A 21,473-nucleotide genomic window follows, 5' to 3' on the forward strand; every position below is an offset into this window, starting at 1 on the left:
ATAGAAAGCAATAAAGTCATAGTGAGATCAATGCAGAAAACGTGTGTCTGTTCTCATCAGAAAGAGTAAAGCTATTCCATTTGACGTTCTGAGCAGACTTATAACTGACCAGACTTATGTTCCTTGGTGTGATGGATATGCTTGATGGTCAACATGACTATACCTTGAATCAACTTTTAACTCAAGCTGTGGTTATACCTGTGAGGAGTTTTCTTGAATGGATCATTTTTGTTGGGAAAAAGCACTTTAAATCTGAACCAGACCTTCTAGTGGGAACCTATGAAGAGGACATGGAAAAAGGAAGTGCTTGCTCATTGCTTGATAACACTCGCTCTCTACGGCAAGTCTATTCTTTTACTAGAAAGCCCTGACTAATATATTTGGTTACTACTTAGTCCAAAACTGGACAGTCCTACAGCAGGTATAAAGGTATCATCCTGAGAAGAGAGGTGTTTACAACAGACACTTAGAAGGTACGTGCCTGTATCTTGTGTCCTTATGCTTATTAACTTTATAATTGGCATTTGTTTTACTTCAGACTTCCTGGCTATATTTTAGTTATATTAAAAGGTACTTTAACTTCTATTAGCTGCAAGAGAATATAACAGCTATCTACCACCTTGAAAGTAATTAAGACAAATATGCAGAGCTTGTGTTTCTGAACACTCAATACCTTTTAAATAATCCATAAAATAACAATGCCTTCCAAAAGTTGATCCCAACATATATTTGTATGATTATGATACTCTCGCCATTGGCATACCCACTAATGAGCCCAGTAGTCTTTACTAGTGAGTTCCAAGTTCATTGCCATACAGATAACTGGTTAAATTCAGCGATTGCAAAACAAAACAAAAAGACATAGATGTTACAAAGGAAAGGGAGGTTTAAAGGGGTTGTTAGTGGGCTTATATCAGGGGTTTAAAGGGGTTGTTAGTGAATTTATATCAGGGGTTTAAAGGGGTTGGTTGTTAGTGGGCTTATATCAGGGGCTTAAAGGGGTTGTTAGTGGGCTTATATCAGGCAGTGTTGACAACACTGAGAATGCACTACATAAAGGTAAGAAACTTTCAAAGTAAAGCTCAGGAAAAAAAAAGGAAATTAAATATGATGCAAAGGGAATTTTGAAATACATGTTAGGTATTTTGCCATTCAACATGTATTTAAAGTCAAATCACCCTGTGTTAATAAACTTCAAAAGCTAGCATAATGGGATGGATGCCTTATAGGGGAAAGATTTGTATAATCATGAGTAATGAGTTTGCCTCCACACAACAACACAACCCAAGTTGATACTTTAATTTTTGTAATAAAGTTCTTGGAAAATATGTCTTCAAATGTCTCATTGATCCTCAGTCAGTGCTGAATATCATTCAATATTTCTCTTAAAATAAGTAAAGGCATAAATGAAAACTACTCAGCTAATTAATAATGTGATCCTGGGAGAGACGCACACCCACCTCTGCGTTTTCATTCCTGCAGAAGCCGCAGTATCTAACTGGCACATTTCTTTGAAACATTGAGTGAGATAATGAGCATTGGCAGGATTGCTCATTAACCTCAATTTTTCTCTTGATATGTCTAATGATGGCAGGTTTTGGGAACAAGGGGAAGATATTTCTCAGTCCATAATGCTAATAAGTGTAGAGTGGTTGTTAATTTAACTTATATCTAAGTGTGACATCTGTCTTATTTATTTATCACTCAAAAATAAAATGAAATATAAGCATATATTCATAAAATATATAATATACTTTACACTGTTTTGCTGAAGAAAAATCTAGGAATAAAAGCACTACACTCGATATGTTTATTTCAATTATCTAAAGATTTACATTATTTTAAAGTATGCGTGTGTGTGTGTGTGTGTGTGTGTGTGTGTGTGTGTGTGTTTATGTCTGTGTGTGGGTCTGTGCAGATGTGTGTAAGTACCCAGAGTTATTGCATTCTCCTGGAGCTGGAGTTTGGAATTGCAATTATAAGCAATTGTGAGTTGTTTGATGTGGGTACTGGGAAAAAAACCTCAGGTGCTCTGTAAAAGCATTTTTAAAAACTGAGTCTTCCCTCCAGTCCCTAATATACCTGTTTTAAGGCTACAGATACTTATTGCCAAATTGCCAATAAAAAAGAAAAAGAAAGAGTTGTGCTTTCACTTTCAGACTATTGTCTGAAATTTAGTTATAATGTATATTGTTAGTGACTATAACTAACAGTTGATTTCACCAAGAATCTTGGGAAGTGTTTAGAACAGAAGCCAAGAAAGAATATTGACAGGCTGCTCCTCCAAGTGGCCTTTTCTTCTCTTCCACAGCCCGCTCCCCTCCTTTTGCTTTCCTAGATCACAGTTTCCAAAGTTGCAATTATAAATCCATTGCCTGCATCTATAAAACATGGATCATTCTCAACCCTCTTGTAGTTTTACAAACAGCAATCTGTTCTACAGACTCAGAGAGTAACGTATCTCATGAACACAGTGGTCCATCTCCCAAGCTCTGCTTCTAAGTATACCAGTTAACAAGAGCAAATGCTCTATCCACACTGAGCACGTGTTTCTGAGCTCTACTTGCTTTCCCAAGGTTGACCTACCTCTTCAAAACTCTCCCTATAGTACAGTGAACTTTAACTTTCTGGCTGCAGCATGCTTGAGACTTCTCATTAACAGTCTTGTGTGAAGGGTTCCTTCCCTGACTGGTGCTATTTTGTATGTTTTTCTGCACTTACCATCTTGTCTGAAGGCATCTGAGGAGTGATAAAGGTTGCCTGGGGAGTGGTACTGCTGAGCTGCCCCTCGCCAGCTTGGTGGAGAAACACTGATGGTACCTAATGAAGGACTGCTGAACCGTGGTCTGGACTTGGAACCAAAGGGTGAGGTTGAACTCTTCTTAATTCTGAGCAAAGCAGCATATGAAGTAGAAAGGCCAGAGAGAGCTTCAGAGTAATCTATAAAAAAGAAACAGTAATATAGACTCAAATTTAAGGCCCTTGATTTATGAATTTTTTTTGAAAGTTGTTTCTTCTGACTATATTGTTGGAAATCTGCTACAACTGAATTCATGCTACAATGAAAAATGGAAAAGGATAAAGGATACCTGTTTGGATCTGAAATATTTTATAAAACCTTCCTGATTGTAATATGTTCTTCCAAGAAATTACCATTAAAAATATAAATAGAGGTAGGAAAATAAGGAGGACAGGATATTGAGGAAGAAATGAAGAAGGGATTGAGGAATGGAAAGATAAAGGGTGAAGCTCGGGGAGGAAAGAAGAAACATTTAAATCCTAACCTTACATATCCCTTTTTCAGGAATATTTGGATTATTTTGAGTTTGTTTTCATCCATACCATGTAGGATATATCAAAGCCTTCTTTATTAATGAAACTGGAAAAATATTTTCACTCCTGTTTTGTAGACTTAAAAATAAATACATAGAGATAGGAACTTCTCTGGCTGAAACTAATCATGATATACCAGAAACTTCTACAGTGATACTTATCTTGTTTATGTTGAACTTTATACCACAGTGTCCCTAGAAGTCCTTAACTGACTATTAAACATGAATGAGGACAGAGGGTCCCAAGGTTGCCAGAAGACTCTCCATGCCATAAGCCCCCTGACACACCCAGGACCTTGAGATCACTGGTGAGTGGAAAGCACTTCTGTTACAAAGAATCCCGGAAGGTCTTGTTCCAGTAGGAATAGGAACAGGAACAAAGAAACCCAGTCAGACCAGTGGCTGGGATTCCTTCCTGTCAGGGTCAGCCCTGCACCATCTTTGGCGCTAATCCTGTGGAGGGTCCCAAGGTACCCAGAGGACTCTCAATGTTACAGGCACCCCAGCACACCCAGGACCTTGAGATCACTGGTGAGTGGAACACAACATCTGTTCCAAAGCATCCCAGAGGGTCTGGTTCGAGCAGGAACAGGGACAAAGAAACCCCACCCAACCAGAGGCTGGGATTCCTTCTGGTGTCTCCAGCCCTGTGCCATCATGGGCATGAACTGGGCAGGCTCTCACACACCCAGAATTTTGGGATCACTGAGACCAGTCTATGCAGGAGAGCACATGGGTGGTAGAAGCAACAAAGCTTTTGGGGCAGTGTCCCTTTCTAGCCTTCATCCTCAGCTAGGAGGAGGAGCTGAGACCCAGACCCCTGGGCACATCCCTTGCCAGAGGAGAATCCTCCTCCAGGGAGGGCTCTGACGCCAGGACTCAGGAGGTGGATCTGGGCTCCAGACTTCTGGGCACCTTCTCTGTAAGAGGAGAGCTTGCCTGCAGAGAGTGCTTAGACCACTGGGACTCTGGAGAGAATTGAACTCCCAGGAGTGCTGACAGAGGCTAACAGAATCACAGGAGGAAAAAGCTCAAGCCAGAGACAGCTAGAACATCTAACAACAGAGATTACCAGATGGTGAAAGACAACCTTAAGAAATTTACTAACAGAAACCAAGAATACTCGGCATCATCAGAATCCAGTACACCCACCAGAGCAAAAACTGGATACCCAACACACCTGAAAAGAAAGACTTGTATTAAAAATCATATCTCAAGGTGCTGGTAGAGGATTTTAAGAAGGACATTAACAACTCACTTAAAGAAATACAGGAAAAATACATCAGTGCTAAACAGGTAGAAGTCCTTAAAGAAGAAACACAAAAATTCCTAAAAAATTACAGGATTCCCAAGATATAAGATACAATTTCCTAAACACATGAAACACAAGAAGAATGAAGACTGAAGTGTGGACACTATGCCCCTCCTTAGAATTGGGAACAAAACACCCATGGAAGGAGTTACAGAGACAAAGTTTTGAGCTGAGATGAAAGGATGGACCATGTAGAGACTGCTATATCCAGGGATCCACCCATAATCAGCATCCAAACGCTGACACCATTGCATACACTAGCAAGATTTTATCGAAAGGACCCAGATGTAGCTGTCTCTTGTGAGACTATGCCGGGGCCTAGCAAACACAGAAGTGGATGCTCACAGTCAGCTAATGGATGGATCACAGGGCTCCCAATAGAGGAGCTAGAGAAAGAACCCAAGGAGCTAAAGGGATCTGCAACCCTATAGGTGGAACAACATTATGAACTAACCAGTACCCCGGAGCTCTTGACTCTAGCTGCATATGTATCAAAAGAGGGCCTAGTCGGCCATCACTGGAAAGAGAGGCCCATTGGACACGCAAATTTTATATGCCCCAGTACAGGGGAACGCCAGGGCCAAAAAGGGGGAGTGGGTGGGTAGGGGAGTGAGGGTGGGTGGGTATGGGGGACTTTTGGTATAGCATTGGAAATGTAAATGAGCTAAATACCTAATAAAAATGGGGAAAAAATTACAGGAAAACACAAACAGGTGATGGAATTGAACAAAACCATTCAATATCTATAAATGGAAGTAAAAACAATTAAAAAAAAAACCTAAGGGAGACATTTGTGAAGATTGAAATCCTAGGAAAGGAATCAGGAACCGTAGATGCGAGCATCAGCAACAGAATACAAGAGATGGAAGAGAGAATCTCAGGTACGGAAGTATCCATAGAAAACACAGACACAAGGATAAAAGAAAATGAAAATTGCAAAAAGATCTTAACTCAAAACATCCAGAAAATCAAGGACACAATGAGAAGACCAAACCTACAAATAAGAGTAGATGAGAATGAAGATTTTCAACTTAAAGGGCCAGCAAATATCTTCAACAAAATTATAGAAGAAAACTACCCAACCTAAAGAAAGAGATGTCCATGAACATACAAGAAGCATACAGAACTCCAAATAGACTGGGCCAGAAAATAAATTCCTTCCAACACATAATAATCAGAACGGCAAATGCACTAAATAAAGATATAATATTAAAAGCAGTAAGGGAAAAAGGTCAAGTAAAATATAAAGGCAGGCCAACTAGAATTACAACATATTTCTCACCAGAGACTATGAAAGCCAGAAGATCCTAAACAGATTCTATGCAGACCCCAAGAGAACACAAATGCCAGCCCAGGATACTATACCCAGCAAAACTCTCAATTACCAGAGATGGAGAAACCAAAGTATTCCATGATAAAACCAAATTCACACAATATCTTTCCACGAATCCAGCCCTTCAAAGGATAATAAAGGGAAAAAAACCAACACAAGGGCAGAAACTACACCCTAGAAAAAGCAAGAAAGTAATCCTTCAACAAACCTAAAAGAAGACAGCCACAAGAACAGAATCCCAACTTTAATAACAAAAATAACAGGAAGCAACAATTACTTTTCTTTAATTTCTCTTAACATCAATGGACTCCATTCCACAATAAAAAGACATAGACTAATAGACTGGTTACACAAAAGGACCCAACATTTTGTTGCTTACAAGAAACCCACCTCAGAAAAAAGGACAGATGCAACCTCAGAGTGAAAGGCTGGAAAACAATTTTCCAAGCAAATGGTCCGAAGAAACAAGCTGGAGTAGCCATCCTAATATCAAATAGAATTGACTTCTAAACCAAAGTTATCAAAAAAGACAAGGAGGCGCACTTCATACTCATCAAAGTTAAATTCTTCCAAGATGAACTCTCAATTCTGAATATCTATGCTCCAAATACAAGAGCAGCCACACTCATTAAAGAAACTTTAGTAAAGCTCAAAGCACACATGGCACCTCACACAATAATAGTAGGAGACTTCATCACCCCACACTCACCATTGGACAGATACTGGAAACAGAAACTAAACAGAAACACATGGGCACTAACAGAAGTTATGAAACAAATGGATTTAATAAATATCTACAGAACATTTTATCCTAAAACAAAAGGATATACCTTCTTCTCAGCGCCATATGGTATATCCTCCAAAATTAACTATATAATTGGTCACAAAACAGGCCTCAACAGATACAAAGATATTGAAATTATCCCATGCATCCTATCTGATCACCGGGGACTAAGGCTGATCTTCAATAACAACATAAATAATAGAAAGCTACCATTCACATGGAAACTGAACAACACTCTACTCAATGCTTCCTTGGTCAAGGATGAAATAAAGAAATAAATTAAAGACTTTTTAGAGTTTAAAGAAAATGAAGCCACAACATACCCAAACTTATGGGATACAAAGAAGGCAGTCCTAAGAGGAAAATTCATAGCCCTGGGTGCCTCCAAAAAGAAACGAGAGAGAGGATACACTAGCAGATTGACAGCACACCTAGAAGCTCTAGAACTAAAGGAAGCAAATTCACCCAAGAGAAGTAGACTGCAGGAAATAGTCAAACTCAGGACTGAAATCAACCAGGTGGAAACAAAAAGAACTATTGAAAGAATCAACCAAACTAGGAGCTGGTTCTTTAAGAAAATCATCAAGATAGATAAACCCTTAGCCAGACTAACTAGAGGGCACAGGAATAGTATCCTAATTAACAAAATCAAAAATGAAATGGGAAACATAACAACAGAGCCTGAGGAAATCCAAAACATCATTAGATTCTACTACAAAAGGCTATAGTCAACAAAACTGAAAACCTGGACGAAATGAACAAATTTCTAGACAGATACCAGGTACCAAAGTTAAATCAGGATCAGATTAATGATGGAAACAGTCACATTTCCTCTAAAGAAATAGAAGCAGTCATCAATAGTCTCCCAACCAAAACAAAAAGCCCAGGACCAGATGGGTTTAGTGCAGAATTCTATCAGACCTTCAAAGAAGACCTAATTCCAAATCTTCTCAAACAATTCCACAAAATAGAAACAGAAGGTACTCTACCCAATTCATTTATATATGCAACAATTACTCTGATACCTAAACCACACAAAGATCCAACAAAGAAAGAGAACTTCAGACAAATTTCCCTTATGAATATCAATGCAAAAATACTCAATAAAATCCTCACAAAGGAAATCCAAGAACACATCAAAAAGAACACATCATGACCAAGTAGGCTTCATGCAGGGATGGTTTAATATACAGAAATCCATCAATGTAATTCACTATATAAACAAACTCAAAGACAAAAACCACATGATCATGATGCTGAGAAAGCATTTGGCAAAATGCAACACCCTTCATGATAAAAGCCTTGGAAAGATCAGGAATTCAGGCCCCATATAAAAACATAATAAAAGCAATCTACAGCAAACCAGTAGCCAACATCAAACTAAATGGAGAGAAATCCAAAGCAATCCCACGAAAATCAGGAACTAGACAAGGCTGCCCACTTTCTCCTTACCTATTCAATCTAGTACTTGAAGTTCTAGCCAGAGCAATTGGACAACAAAAAGAGGTCAAAGGGATACAAATTGGAAAGGAAGAAGTCAAAATATCCCTATTTGCAGATGATATGATTATAAGTGACCCTAAAAATTCCACCAGAGAACTCCTTAACCTGATAAACAGCTTCAGTGAAGTAGCTGGATATAAAGTTAACTCATACAAATCAATGGCCTTTCTCTACACAAAGGATAAACAGGCTGAGAAAGAAATTAGGGAAACAACACCCTTCACAATAGTCACAAATAATGTAAAATAACTTGCTGTGACTCCAATTAGGGAAGTGAAAGATCTGTATGATAAGAACTTCTCTGAAGAAAGAAATTGAAGATCTCAGAAGATGGAAAGATCTCCCATGCTCATGGATTGGCAGGATTAATATAGTAAAAATGGCTATCCTGCCAAAAACAATCTACAGGTTCAATACAATCCCCTTCAAAATTCCAACTCAATTCTTCACTGAGATAGAAAGGGCAATTTGCTAATTCATCTGGAAAAATAAAATATCTAGGATCGCAAAAACTCTTCTCAACAATAAAAGAACCTCTGGTCAATCACCATCCCTGACATTAAGCTGTACTACAGAGCAATTGTGATAAAAATTGCATCATCATACTGGTACAGTGACAGACAGGTAGATCAATGGAATAGAATTGAAGACCCAGAAATGAATCCACACACCTGTGGTCACTTGATCTTTCACAAGGGAGCTAAAACCTTCCAGTGGAAAAAGGACAGCATTTTCAAAAAAATGGTGCTGGCACAACTGGCTGTTATCATGTAGAAGAATGTGAATCGATCCATTCTTTTCTCCCTGTACAAAGCACAAGTATAAGTGGATCAAAGACCTCCATATAATACTAGAGACACTAATAGAGGAGAAAGTGGGGAAAAGCCTTGAAGATATGGGCACAGGGGAAAAATTCCTAAACAGAACAGCAATGGCTTGTGCTGTAAAATCAAGAATTGACAAATTGGACCTCATAAAATTGCAAAGCTTCTGTAAGGCAAAAGACACTGTCAATAAGACAAAAAGACCACCAACAGATTGAGAAAGGATTTTTACCAATCCCATATCTGATAGGGGACTAATATCCAATATATACAAATAGCTCAAGAAGCTGGACCTCAGAAATTCAAATAAGCCCATTAAAATGGGGTTTAGAGCTAAACAAAAAATTCTCAACTGAGGAATATCGAATGGCTGTGAAGCACCTGAAAAAATGTTCAACATCCTTAATCATCAGGGAAATACAAATCTAAACACCTCACACCAGTCAGAATGGCTAAGATCAAAAATTCAGGTGACAGCAGATGCTGGCGAGGATGTGGAGAAAGAGGAACACTCCTCCACTGCTGGTGGGATTGCAAGCTTGTACAACCACTCTGGAAATCAGTTTGGAGGTTCCTCAGATAATTAGACATAATACTACTGGAAGATCCAGCAATACCTCTCCTGGGCATATACCCAGAAGAAGTTCCAGCTGGTAATAAGAACACATGCTCCTCTATGTTCACAGCAGCCTTATTTATAATAGCTAGAAGCTGAAAGAACCCAGATGCCCCTCAACAGAAAAAATGATATAGAAAACGTGTTTCATTTACACAATGGAGTACTACTCAGCTATTAAAAACAATGGATTTATGAAATTCTTGGACAAATGGATGTATCTGGAGGATATCATCCTTAGTGAGGTAACTCAATCACAAAAGGAGTCATTAGATATGCACTCACTGATAAGTGGATATTAGCCCAGAAACATAGAACACCCAAAATACAATTTGAAAAAAAAAACACAAAATCAAGAAGAGGGAAGACCAGTGGGTAGATACTTCATTCCTCCTTAAAAAAAGGGAACAAAATACCCATGAAAGGAGTTACAGAGACAAAGTTTGGAGCTAATATGAAAGGATGGACTATCCAGGGACTACCCAACCTGGGGATCCATCTCATAATCAGCCACCAAACCCAGACACTATTGCATATGCCAGAAAGATTTTGCTGAAGGGACCCTGTTATAACTGTCTCATATGAGGCTATGCCAGTGCCTGGCAAATACAGAAGTGGATGCTCACAGTTATCTATAAGATGGAACACAGGGCCCCCAATGGAGAAGCTAAAGAAAGCACCCAAGGAGCTGAAGGGGTATGCAACCCTATAGGTGGAACAAAAATATGAACTAAATACTACCCCCAGAGATCATATCTCTAGTTGTATATGTAGAAGAATATGGCCTAGTCAGCCATCACTGGGAAGAGAGGCCCCTTGGTATTCCAAACTTTATATGCCCCAGTACAGGGGAATGCCAGGGGCAAGAAGCTGGTATGGGTGGGTAGGCGAGCTGGGTGGAAATGGGTATAGGGAATTTTCAGGATAGCATTTGAAATGTATATAAAGAAAATATCTAATTAAAAAATAAAAAAAATCAGAAGTTTTTGCTCAGAGAATATAATTTATCTAAAAGCCTGCTAACGTAAGATGAAAGTCATGTCTTACCAATCAGCTTACTCACAATTAAAATTACTTAAAAATCATTTCACAGCCTCATACAGATATTTTGGGATGTAAAAATATTCTGTGATTTAGAAATAGCATGTTAGGTGCTAAAGTGTCCAATTAAGTTTAACATTTCTCTGAAATGTGAAATTGTAAATATAGTTTTCTGAGAGTCAAGAAAAAATATTTTTGCATGTTTTCCACACTTGAAATGAGCATGCTCTGTGTCCCAACCCAATAGAAGTTGAGAAGAGATGTGTTTGTTTGTATAATGAGAATGTCAAAAGCTTATTTTTATAGATATGGTAGAATAGAAAAAGTCATGTGTGAGATTGGAATGATTCCAAGTAATGATGGCTTGCATTGTGTTTGTCATCTTTTATCCTGTACTGCTGTCTAGGTGGGATAGCCACGTCCTCCACTGCCCTCCTTCAGTTGATATTAGGCCACAGTGTAAGAGCATAAATAATGTCTTTTAACTTATGTTTTGTCTAAAAGAGCTCAAAGTGTGTGTGTAGCAGAGGTAGAAGAGTAATCCTTACACTTTCCTAACAGCAATATTTCCAACAGTAAATTATGAAAAAATGAGTGTGTATAGATAGAGAGATTGCGGATTAAAGACATTTAGCCCTGTATATTATAGTGATTTTTCTCTGTTACAGCGAGGACTGCTTTCTTTCCATTTTCCTGAGAATGGATTAGGGAAAAAAATGACTCTTATTTGTTATTTTCTGAGAAAACCACTTTTCAGTTTGTCAGTCTTTTAATAAGTACCTATGCTGGCAATGCCAGTGCCACTTAGTTAGGCATTCCTCACTTCTCCTTTGATTTTCTCCCTTTATATAGATCAACCCTTAGGGAATGTGCCTTACAGTAATTTCTAAAGTGGCCTAGAGATTTTGCGATAAAACTCAATTAACCTGGTGCTCTCACTCCATGGGATCCCAGCTGGAAGATCGGTATGAGTAAATATTAATGCCTTCATTAAACATCTCTTCCTCAAATGACCCTGAGACTGCTAAAGTTCGATTATTTAAAAAAATCATGGTATACTAAGTCACACTGACATTGCCACATCTTGTGGTGTCAGAACGAACAGTGATATCTTTCATTATTTCAAAAGTCATTTTATAGATTTAAAGTACTGCCACTGAATATAATTAATATTAATAAAAACGAATTGGAATAAGTAGAGCTGGGATTCCTTAGGGTAACATTTACAAATGAAACAAACTGCCATTGTGATAAAGGATGTAGTTTAGTCCCTCATGATATTTTAAATATTTATAAATTTTATAAAATCTATTAAACTTATCAATTTTCTTTATGCCCCTAAGTATGGAAATATTTCTAGAGAGAATTTCAAGGCTCTAAAATATTGACGATAGCACTAAAACATGCAATGAGCTTCTGCCTTGGAAGGCTTTCTGTCACCTAATCACATGCTGACAGAATATTTAAGGGTTTCATACAGGTGAGCAAGCCTCACCAGAGAGACAAGAATGAGTAGGTTGCTTCTTAACATCTTGCTTGCAGTGCTAGCTTTGTCTTTAAATGAAAGTACGCTAACACACCGAGTAATATGTGGTGGCTTCTCCTAATTATAACGCTTGACACTTAAAGTCATGGTTCCAGAAAGAGACCACTGCATACCAGTGACATGGCACCAGGACAAGTAGAAGCCTACTGTGTGATGCACAGTCATTAAACTCCGCATGAAAAAATGCTCTTTGACCTTTGTCAGGGTTGCTGCTACAACAGTTCTGTCTGATGAGGATTCATGCTCATTGTGCAGTTTCAGGATGCTTCTGTTTCATGAATATTTCGAGGATAGAAGGAACACCTTCACGAGCTTGTCATGTGGCACACATTTAGCAAAGCTTAATAATTGTAAACACTCTACATTACCTCAACTTGGTTTCTGCATGCATGCCACAGGAGAGTTGAGATATATTCCCTGCCCAGATCAGATATATTCCCTGCCTCAAGTCAGATTTTCTGTATCATGTATAAACTTGACAGTGTATGAGCTGGAGAGAACTGAAAAGGGTGAAATTCAGTATGTTTAAAGCTTTGTTGTAAACTCAAGCACCTGTACTAATTATTTTTACATATAAAGAGAGCAGATCCCAACAACGAAGTCCTAGAATTTTTACCTAAAATAGAGAAGCAAATGCAGTCACAGAGTATGGAGCATAAAATTCAACCCTATGGACCGTTGCTTCTCAGATCGACTCTGGACAATTGAAGCCACAGTGATAAAAGACGATAGATAACTTTATCTCCTCTGCTGAACTTGTATATATAGAGGTGTACCATGAAAAACCTTGCATATTAAATTGAATATGATATGATTTTATTTCAAGAAAAATATTGCTGATTTTGTATTTTACAGCTACAGTATTTATACAGAATCTCTTTAAATAATAAACAGCATAATGTGTGACTGCTTAAATTGATCTTCTTTTTTATGAATCACTGAGGAAATTAACATGGTTCTAATTGTGGAGTGTAACCACACTTGTGATTAAATGATTCCCTCTCAATTTGGATGACAGGTTTCAGTAAAATTTTAACTGTTCCAGTTATACTACAGTACAATCTCTTATTCTCTTCATATTTCACAATGATTAGGAGTATTTTATAACACACTGTACACATCCTAATTACTGTACACTGCTCAGTAATAAATGTTCCAACTAAAAATAGTTTCAGAGGACATGATTTCCTGGTAGAATTTGTCCTATGGACAAAGTATATATTTGATACATCAGCAAAATCAATAATGATTATGATTATATTATGCTTGTGATGTCCATGGTACAAAATACACTGCATCTTCCAAATGTAAGTACCCTCAGCTATGGCAGACTTTGGAATGAAATTAAACATGGCCATTTACATTAATGGACTTCTGGGTAACTAAAGATAATCAATACAGCTGGTCTATATATGCAAACAATGATACATGGTTTAATACCTAACTCACACACAAGAAATGATTATCTTGCGCAGCCTCCAATGAAATATTCCTGCCTTCAAATGGTTCTTACAGTCTAAGAGACCCATAATACAAATTGCAAGAAAATGACATTAAGACAATGTAGATGCAAGTTTCAGAGCCACTATCAAATTATCAACTTCATCAATTCAGTGTTTTCCTTCAGTGAAGTTCATGTCTTCACTTTTTAGAAGACATTGTCTTGAGTGTATTGAGTGAGTGCTCCCAAACTCACCTGATAAAAACACAAAGGGCTTCCTCAGGCCTAGTAGACTATCCCACATGATGCTATCTTGGGGTCACATATAAGGAATTTGGCTCAAAGAAGTTGAATCAATCCAGTTGGCTGTGTGTGTTGGACAAATGTGTATCTTCATATATGACAGGAACCCCCACACTTGTTTGGCTGTTTGTTAATGGCTTTCTGGTGATCACACATTCACTGTAAGTGTGAACATGGAATAAGAGGGCAACACAACCACTCATTAGAAGTCAGGTTTTTTTTCAAAGTCATTCTCATAGCTTTGACTCTGGCAGCTAAAGGCTGGTGAGCCACATGCCAGAGTAAATGAAGAACTTTGCCACTGACAGCAGTTTCTTCAAAAGAAATGCTACGTAAGGGAATTCTCAATGGCAGCTTACCAGTTTGGTGAGTGTTTGTTTAATACCTGAAAATCAATTGAAAATCATTGCTGATGATTCTACTGCTCTTGACTAAAGTAAAAGAACGTAACCCAGTGACCCTGAAGAAAAGACACTGGACAGGCTGAGGAAGTCAGATTCAGTGAGTCCTTATTTTGGTACCAACACAACAAAACTTTTATGTCACAAAACCCTACTGCCAGAAATGAACTCTGACTAGGAATTTCTTCCTAGACCTTCATGAGCAGATCACTAACTGCCTCTTCCCAGGTCAGTTCTCATGCATTTGTTAAATTTCAAAGCTATTTCCTCACTGATTATTGGGTATCTCACCTGCCCCTTACTTTTTCTTGGCATTACCTTCCAGCCAGAGTGACTGTTCTCTCAGTCTTCCTCCTTAAAGGATAGATCACAGGGTTCAGATCCCACACAAACTACACTGCTGAAAATGCTCCCTAATTTATTATTTCAAACATTCCAAATATAACAAAAGTATATACTCACTTATGAAGGAAAACTGTCATCTTTCTGCTCAGCCACAATGCACTTTCCCCACAAAGTATCTTGCCATTATTTGATCTGTAGACCAATGCCTGCTTTAATGGTATTGGCAAGCTGCTTCACAGAATGCTAGTGAGTCAGTGTTTTGATCTACAGACCAGAAACACAGGCAGCTTCCGTTTGGCTTTCTATCAAAGAAATTGAGTCCATTTCTTTATGCAAACTCCAGCTTAGTTTTATATTGTGATCACTTACTTCAGAAGTGTACACACACACACACACACACACACACACACACACACATATATAGACATACACACACACCTATATATAGATACACACACACAGACACACACAGACACACACATATATATAGACATACACACACACATACATACACACACATATATATATAGACACACACACAGACACACACATATATAGACATACACACAAACACAACACACAACACACACACACACACTATGTGTGCCTGTGACTAGGAATGTACAGTATCATTATGTATCTTTGGCTGGCCTGGAACACACTATATAGACCACGCTAATCCCAAGCTGTAGAGATATGACTACTTTTGTCCCTATAGTTCTAGGATTAGAGAATTTTGGCACCATGTGTAGATAATTTATATTTTTATTCAAATTGATATATAATATACAAGTACATCCCATGATTAGGTGAGTTGTCTGTAACATACAATAGTGTTGGAATATCTCTGAAATATATCATTTTCCTTGAGACTATGAAGGTCCTTAGAATATCTTCATGGAACAGGAGTTCCTGAATATTAAAAACCCTTTCTAAAAGTGCTGAGAAATGTTCCAGTGGTTACAAGCATGTGTTCTTGACAAGACTCTTGTTTGGTTCCCAGCAGCCAACATGGCAGTTCCTATCTATGCAAAACTCCAGTTCCAGTGGATCTGACACCTTCTTCAGATCTCCATGGCCACCAGGCACTGCAGGAGATGCATAGCAAATAACTCAAACAGAAAGCATGTTTTTACATCATTTACAAATTATATAGAATATTAAATAAAATTGTTTTTTAAAAAATAATTTGCTAAAATTGTTTTCTAAGTGATTTGACTCATTATCCTCTCACCAGCATTTTAAAAGCACAGTATGTTTGTTGATATTTACGGATCCTTTGCATATTTTACAGAATGATAACTAGGTAGAAATATTTTCTTTATTTTCTACATATGTTTGCTGATCATCACATCTTCTCATTAAACTTGATTTTGACAGTTAGTCACATGTTGTATTTTTTTCCATGAGCACAAATTTCTTCATTAAATCCTATATCAAGGAACAGTAGGACTGCTGACCCAGGCCTGAGTTCCATCCCTGGGGACATACATGTTAGAAAGGGACAACCTATTCTCTCACATTGTCTTCTTACTTCTACATGCAGAACCATGGCATGCCCATATCCAATCACCTACAAACAGTAAATACAATCCATCGAAATCAAAATAAGTCATGTATCAAGTGGCTTTCCCCTTTCCCTATTGAAGTTCACTTTCATTGACAGTGACAGCAGACTGACCACTATGATATACACCCCCATCTCCAGATCTAGCCTGGAATTGCATGTTTCAACAGCACAGAAAAGATGCTTCATTAAACACTACTGCAAGTATCTTTCCTGCTGTCAAAATATTTTGTTCCTTAAAGTTTGTTTGAGATTGTCATTAAACCCACTTATCTTAATGCTGAATACACTTAATTGTGGCTATGACTTTTTATTTCATGACAATGCAAAAAAGGGTGACTTTTTAGCTGACATTTTTCTTCTTTTCTAATTTGACAGTTGGTCAGTGGTCAGCGCTCAATGACATTTATCAGCTACCTAATTAAAATGTAGACACTTTTATAAAAATTGCAAATGTGACCTTCATTTATGTATTTTTGCTTGCTAGCATGTTTATTGAAATGTCACAAAGAACTTCATTCTGTTCTTTCCCATAATACTTAATTACATTATAGTGAAAGTATTCTTTACCATGGAATATGAAGTCACATGGCCTCCCCAGAGAGAGGAACACTACAGTTTCTACCCTTTGTGGAGCAGGAATTGCAAGGATGTGTCTTTAGTATGCTAAAGCAACCAGTTGAAAGTGGAAATTTGTTCAATTAACAAGTTGGCTTGGTTTCCTAATGCCAAACAAAACCTCTTTTGTTTCTTTCACTTTGTTCAAACAAAGCTTTCTAGACCTGGGGTTGATTATTTTGGCACTCTGTGAGGACAGCCCAGACTCTGGAGCCACCTTCAACACTTGTTGTTAATTCTAACCATTACACTTGTTCTAATTGCTTCTAACCATTACACTGTAAGTCCCTTGGGCCCTGCTCTGGATCATTCATATATATATATATATATATATATATATATGTATATTTATATATACATATATATATATATATATATGTGTGTGTGTGTGTGTGTGTGTGTGTGTGTGTGACACACACACACACAGGAATCCTTTATTTTTTAAGCTCTTTTTAAAAATTTGATATTTTCTTTATTTACATTTCAAATGTTATCCCAGTTCCTGGTTTCCCCTCTGAAAACCCCCTCCCCCATCCTATCCCCCACTCATAACTCTGTATGCAATTTCTTTTTGTATCCTGCTGTTCAACCTCTTCAGTCATTGGAGAATAGTGTTTCTGCTCTCCATCAATGCCTAACCCAAACATTGTTGTCTTTCGTTCAAAGCTTACACAGCAAAGCAAAATGTTTCTCCACTAAACAACATTTCATATTACTGATTAGAATTTTTATATTCTATTCTCTATACTCCTTTTTTTAAAGTTTAGTCAAAATTGAATTACTTCTTTTGTTTCTGATTTTTATCAGTAAATATATTTTAAAAATTTCAAAATAGCAAAAATTCTTTGAAGTTAAACATTAAGAAAATGTTAAATTCAAGCACAGTGAGAAAATTATCAATAATATTTGCATGATATTTGTAGAACATAATTTTAATATGTTCAACAGTTAATATTCAACAGACAGAATAATTATTTTAAGATATATTTCATTGTTATGTCTCCTTTTTCATTACTTATTTTATTAATTTGGATACTGCCTCTGTGCCCTCTGGTTAGTCTGCCTAAGAGGAAAACTCATAGCTCTAAGTCCCTCCAAAAAGAAACTGGAGAGAGCATACACTAGCAGCTTGACAACACATCTGAAAGCTCTGGAACAAAAAGAAGCAAATACATACAAGAGGAATAGACAGCAGGAAAAAATCAAACTCAGGGCTGAAATCAACCAAGTAGAAACAAAAAGAACTGTACAAAGAATAAACAAAAGATTAAGTTACCTCACTCAGGATGATGTCCTCCAGATACATCCATTTGCCTAAGAATTTCATAAATTCATTGTTTTTAATAACTGAGTAGTACTCTATTGTGGAAATGTACCACATTTTCTGTATCCATTGCTCTGATGCAGGACATCTGGGTTCTTTCCAGCTTCTGGCTATTATAAATAAGGCTGCTATGAACATAGTGGAGCATTTGTCCTTATTAGCAGTTGTCCTTATTAGTCTTCTGGGTATATGCCCAGGAGAGGTATTGCAGGATCTTCCGGTAGTACTAAGTCCAGTTTTCTGAGGAACCACCAGACTAATTTCCAGAGTGGTTATAAAAGCTTGCAATCCCACCAAGAATGGAGGAGTGTTCCTCTTTCTCCACATCTTCTCTAGCATCTGCTGTCACCTGAATTTTTGATTCTAGTCATTCTGACTGGTGTGAGGTGGAATCTCAGGGTTGTTTTGATTTGCATTTCCCTGGTGATTAAGGATGTTGAACATTTTTTTCAGGTACTTCTCAGCCCTTCAGTATTCCTCAGTTGAAAATTCTTTGTTTAGCTCTGTACCCCATTTTTAATGGGGTTATTTGAATTTCTGGAGTTCAGCTTCTTGAGCTCTTTGTATATATTGGATATTAGTTCCCTATCAGATTTAGGATTAATAAAAATTTTTTAACAATCTGCTGGTGGCCTTTTTGGACCTAGAGAAAGTACCCAAAGAGCTGAAGGGATCTGCAACCCTATAAGTGGAACAACAATATTAACTAATCACTACCCCCAAAGCTCGTGTCTCTCTAACAGCATATGTAGCAGAAGATGGCCTAGTAGGCCATCATTGGGAAGAGAGGCCCCTTGTCTTGCAAACTTTATATGTCTCAGTACAGGGGAAGGCCAGAGCCAAGAAGTGGGAGTATGTGGGTAGGGGAGCAGGGTGGGGAGAGAGTATAAGGGACTTTTGGGATAGTATTTGAAATGTAAATGAAGACAATATCTAATAAAAAAACTTTAAAGTATTAAAAAAAAAGAAAAAAAGAATAAACAAAAGAGGAGCTGGTGCTTTGAGAAAATCAGCAAGATAGATAATCCCTTAGGCAGATTAACCAGTCAATTGTTTGACAAACATTAATTTATATTTATTTGTGCTTCTGTTATATAAGCTTAAATTTTAAATCACTGTGATAGATATTTCTTCATCCTTCAAAAGATTGTGAGACTATAGCTTAAAATACATTCCGTTTTTAAGATCAGAATTTTCTAGTTTGAGTATCATTGTTTGGAAAGGGTTAATTCATACATTGGAGAGAAGATTTAGTGGTTAAGAGCACTTAACATTCTCTTTAAAAGGACCAAGGTTTGAGTCACAGAACACACATGGTATTTATAACTCTCTAACTGCTTTTTGATAGACTTAACACCCTCTTCTTACCATCACACATATGTATGTGGTGAACATATGTATATAAATTCACACACACACACACACACAGTAAGTGAGTAATACTATATTAGCACTCAAGATTTATGATGGGTACTTTTTTATGAACAGATCACATAAAAAGGGATATGAAGCCTACTATACAGAGATATTTGGTGATGAAACTCAAAGGGAGTTCCCTTAATGCAAACACTTCTCATATAAAAAAGAACAGGGTCCCGGATCCCTCAGAGACTAGTCTGCGCAGGTTAGAGTATGGACTATAGAAGCTAACAGCTTCTGGGACAGGTGGAAGCCACACAGCTTCTGGGACAGACCTTGTTTCAGGCTCCAGACATCTGGGCACCTTCCCTGCCAGAGGAGAAGTGTTCACCCCACCTGGGAGGGCTTTTCAGGAGGACCTGGGGGAGCCATCTCTGGTCCGGGATCTCTCAGAGACTAGACTGTGTAGGTGAGAGTGCTAACTACAGAAGCTACACAGCTTCGGGGACAGGCCCAGTTTCGGGCCTTTGTCTTCTGCCAGGAGGCAGGACTAAATGCCAGATATCTGTACACCTTCCCTGCAAGAGGAGAGCTTGCCTGCAGAGAGTACGCTGACCACTGAAACTCAGGAGAGAACTAGTCTCCCAGGTCTGCTGATAGAGGCTAACAGAATCACGAGAGGAACAAGCTCTAACCAGAGACAACTATAACAACTGACTCCAGAGATTACCAGATGGCTAAAGGCAAATGTAAGAATCTTACAAAAAGAAACCAAGACCAATCACCATCATCAGAACCCAGCACTCCCACCTCAGCCAGTCCTGGATACCCCAATACACCCGAAAAGCTAGATCCGGATTTAAAAGCATATCTCATGATGATAGTAGAGAACATCAAGAAGGATTTTATAACTCACTTAAAGAAATACAAGAGAACACTGCTAAAGATGTAAAAGTCTTTAAAGAAAAACAGGAAAACACAACAAACAGGTAGAAGTCCTTAAAGAAAAAGAGAAAAACACAACCAAACAGGTGATGGAATTGAACAAAACTATACAAGACCTAAAAAGGGAAGTAGACACAATAAAGAAAACCCAAAGTGAGACAACGCTGGAGATAGAAACACTAGGAAAGAAATCTGGAACCATATATGCTAGCATCAGCAACAGAATACAAGAGATGGAAGAGAGAATCTCAGGTGCAGAAGATTCCAGAGAGAACATGGGCAAAACAATCAAAGAAAATGCAAAATGCAAAAAGATCCTAAGTCAAAACATCCAGGAAATCCAGGACCCAAATGAGAAGACCAAACCTACAGATAATAGGAGTAGATGGCAATGAAGATTTAAAACTTAAAGGGCCAGCAAATATCTTCAAAAAATTATTGAAGAAAACTTCCCAAACCTAAAGAAAGAGATGCCCATGAACATACAAGAAGCCTACAGAACTCCAAATAGACTGGACCAGAAAAGAAATTCCTCCTGACACATAATAATCAGAACAGCAAATGCACTAAATAAAGAGAATATTACAAGTAGTAAGGGAAAAGGGTCAAGTAACATATAAAGGCAGGCCTATCAGAATTACACCATACTTCTCACTAGAGACTATGAAAGCCAGAAGAGCCTGGACAGATGTTATACAGACACTAAGAAAACACAATTGCCAGCTCAGGCTACTATACCCAGCCAAACTTTCAATTACCATAGATGGAGAAACTAAAGTATTCCATTACAAAAACCAAATTCACAAAATATCTTTCCACAAAACCAGCCCTTCAAAGGATAATAACAGAAAAAAAAAAATACAAGGATGGAAACTATGC

The 21,473-nt window shown here is 37.8% G+C and overlaps 1 protein-coding gene across 14 annotated transcripts in view; it reads right to left on the reverse strand.

The window, feature by feature from the left end:
* Positions 1-21,473, reverse strand: part of Cntn5 (contactin 5) — a 1,270,553-nt gene that overhangs the window by 534,960 nt on the left and 714,120 nt on the right. For 12 of the 14 annotated variants that reach the window (XR_003947896.1, XR_003947895.1, XM_017313363.2 and 9 more), the window contains one exon: positions 2,722-2,940. The exons of 1 other annotated variant lie outside the window; for it this stretch is intronic. Coding sequence is in view for 10 of the 13 variants with exons in the window: in XM_017313363.2 (XP_017168852.1) it covers positions 2,722-2,940 (219 nt within the window). In the remaining 3 variants the exon portion in view is untranslated. Of the gene's footprint in view, positions 1-2,721; positions 2,941-21,473 lie in introns of those variants that run through there. One more of the 14 variants, XM_030244355.1, reaches the window with a different exon arrangement.

Source organism: Mus musculus, chromosome 9 (genome assembly GCF_000001635.26).
Source record: "Mus musculus strain C57BL/6J chromosome 9, GRCm38.p6 C57BL/6J".
In the NCBI taxonomy this organism is placed as follows: domain Eukaryota; kingdom Metazoa; phylum Chordata; class Mammalia; order Rodentia; family Muridae; genus Mus; species Mus musculus.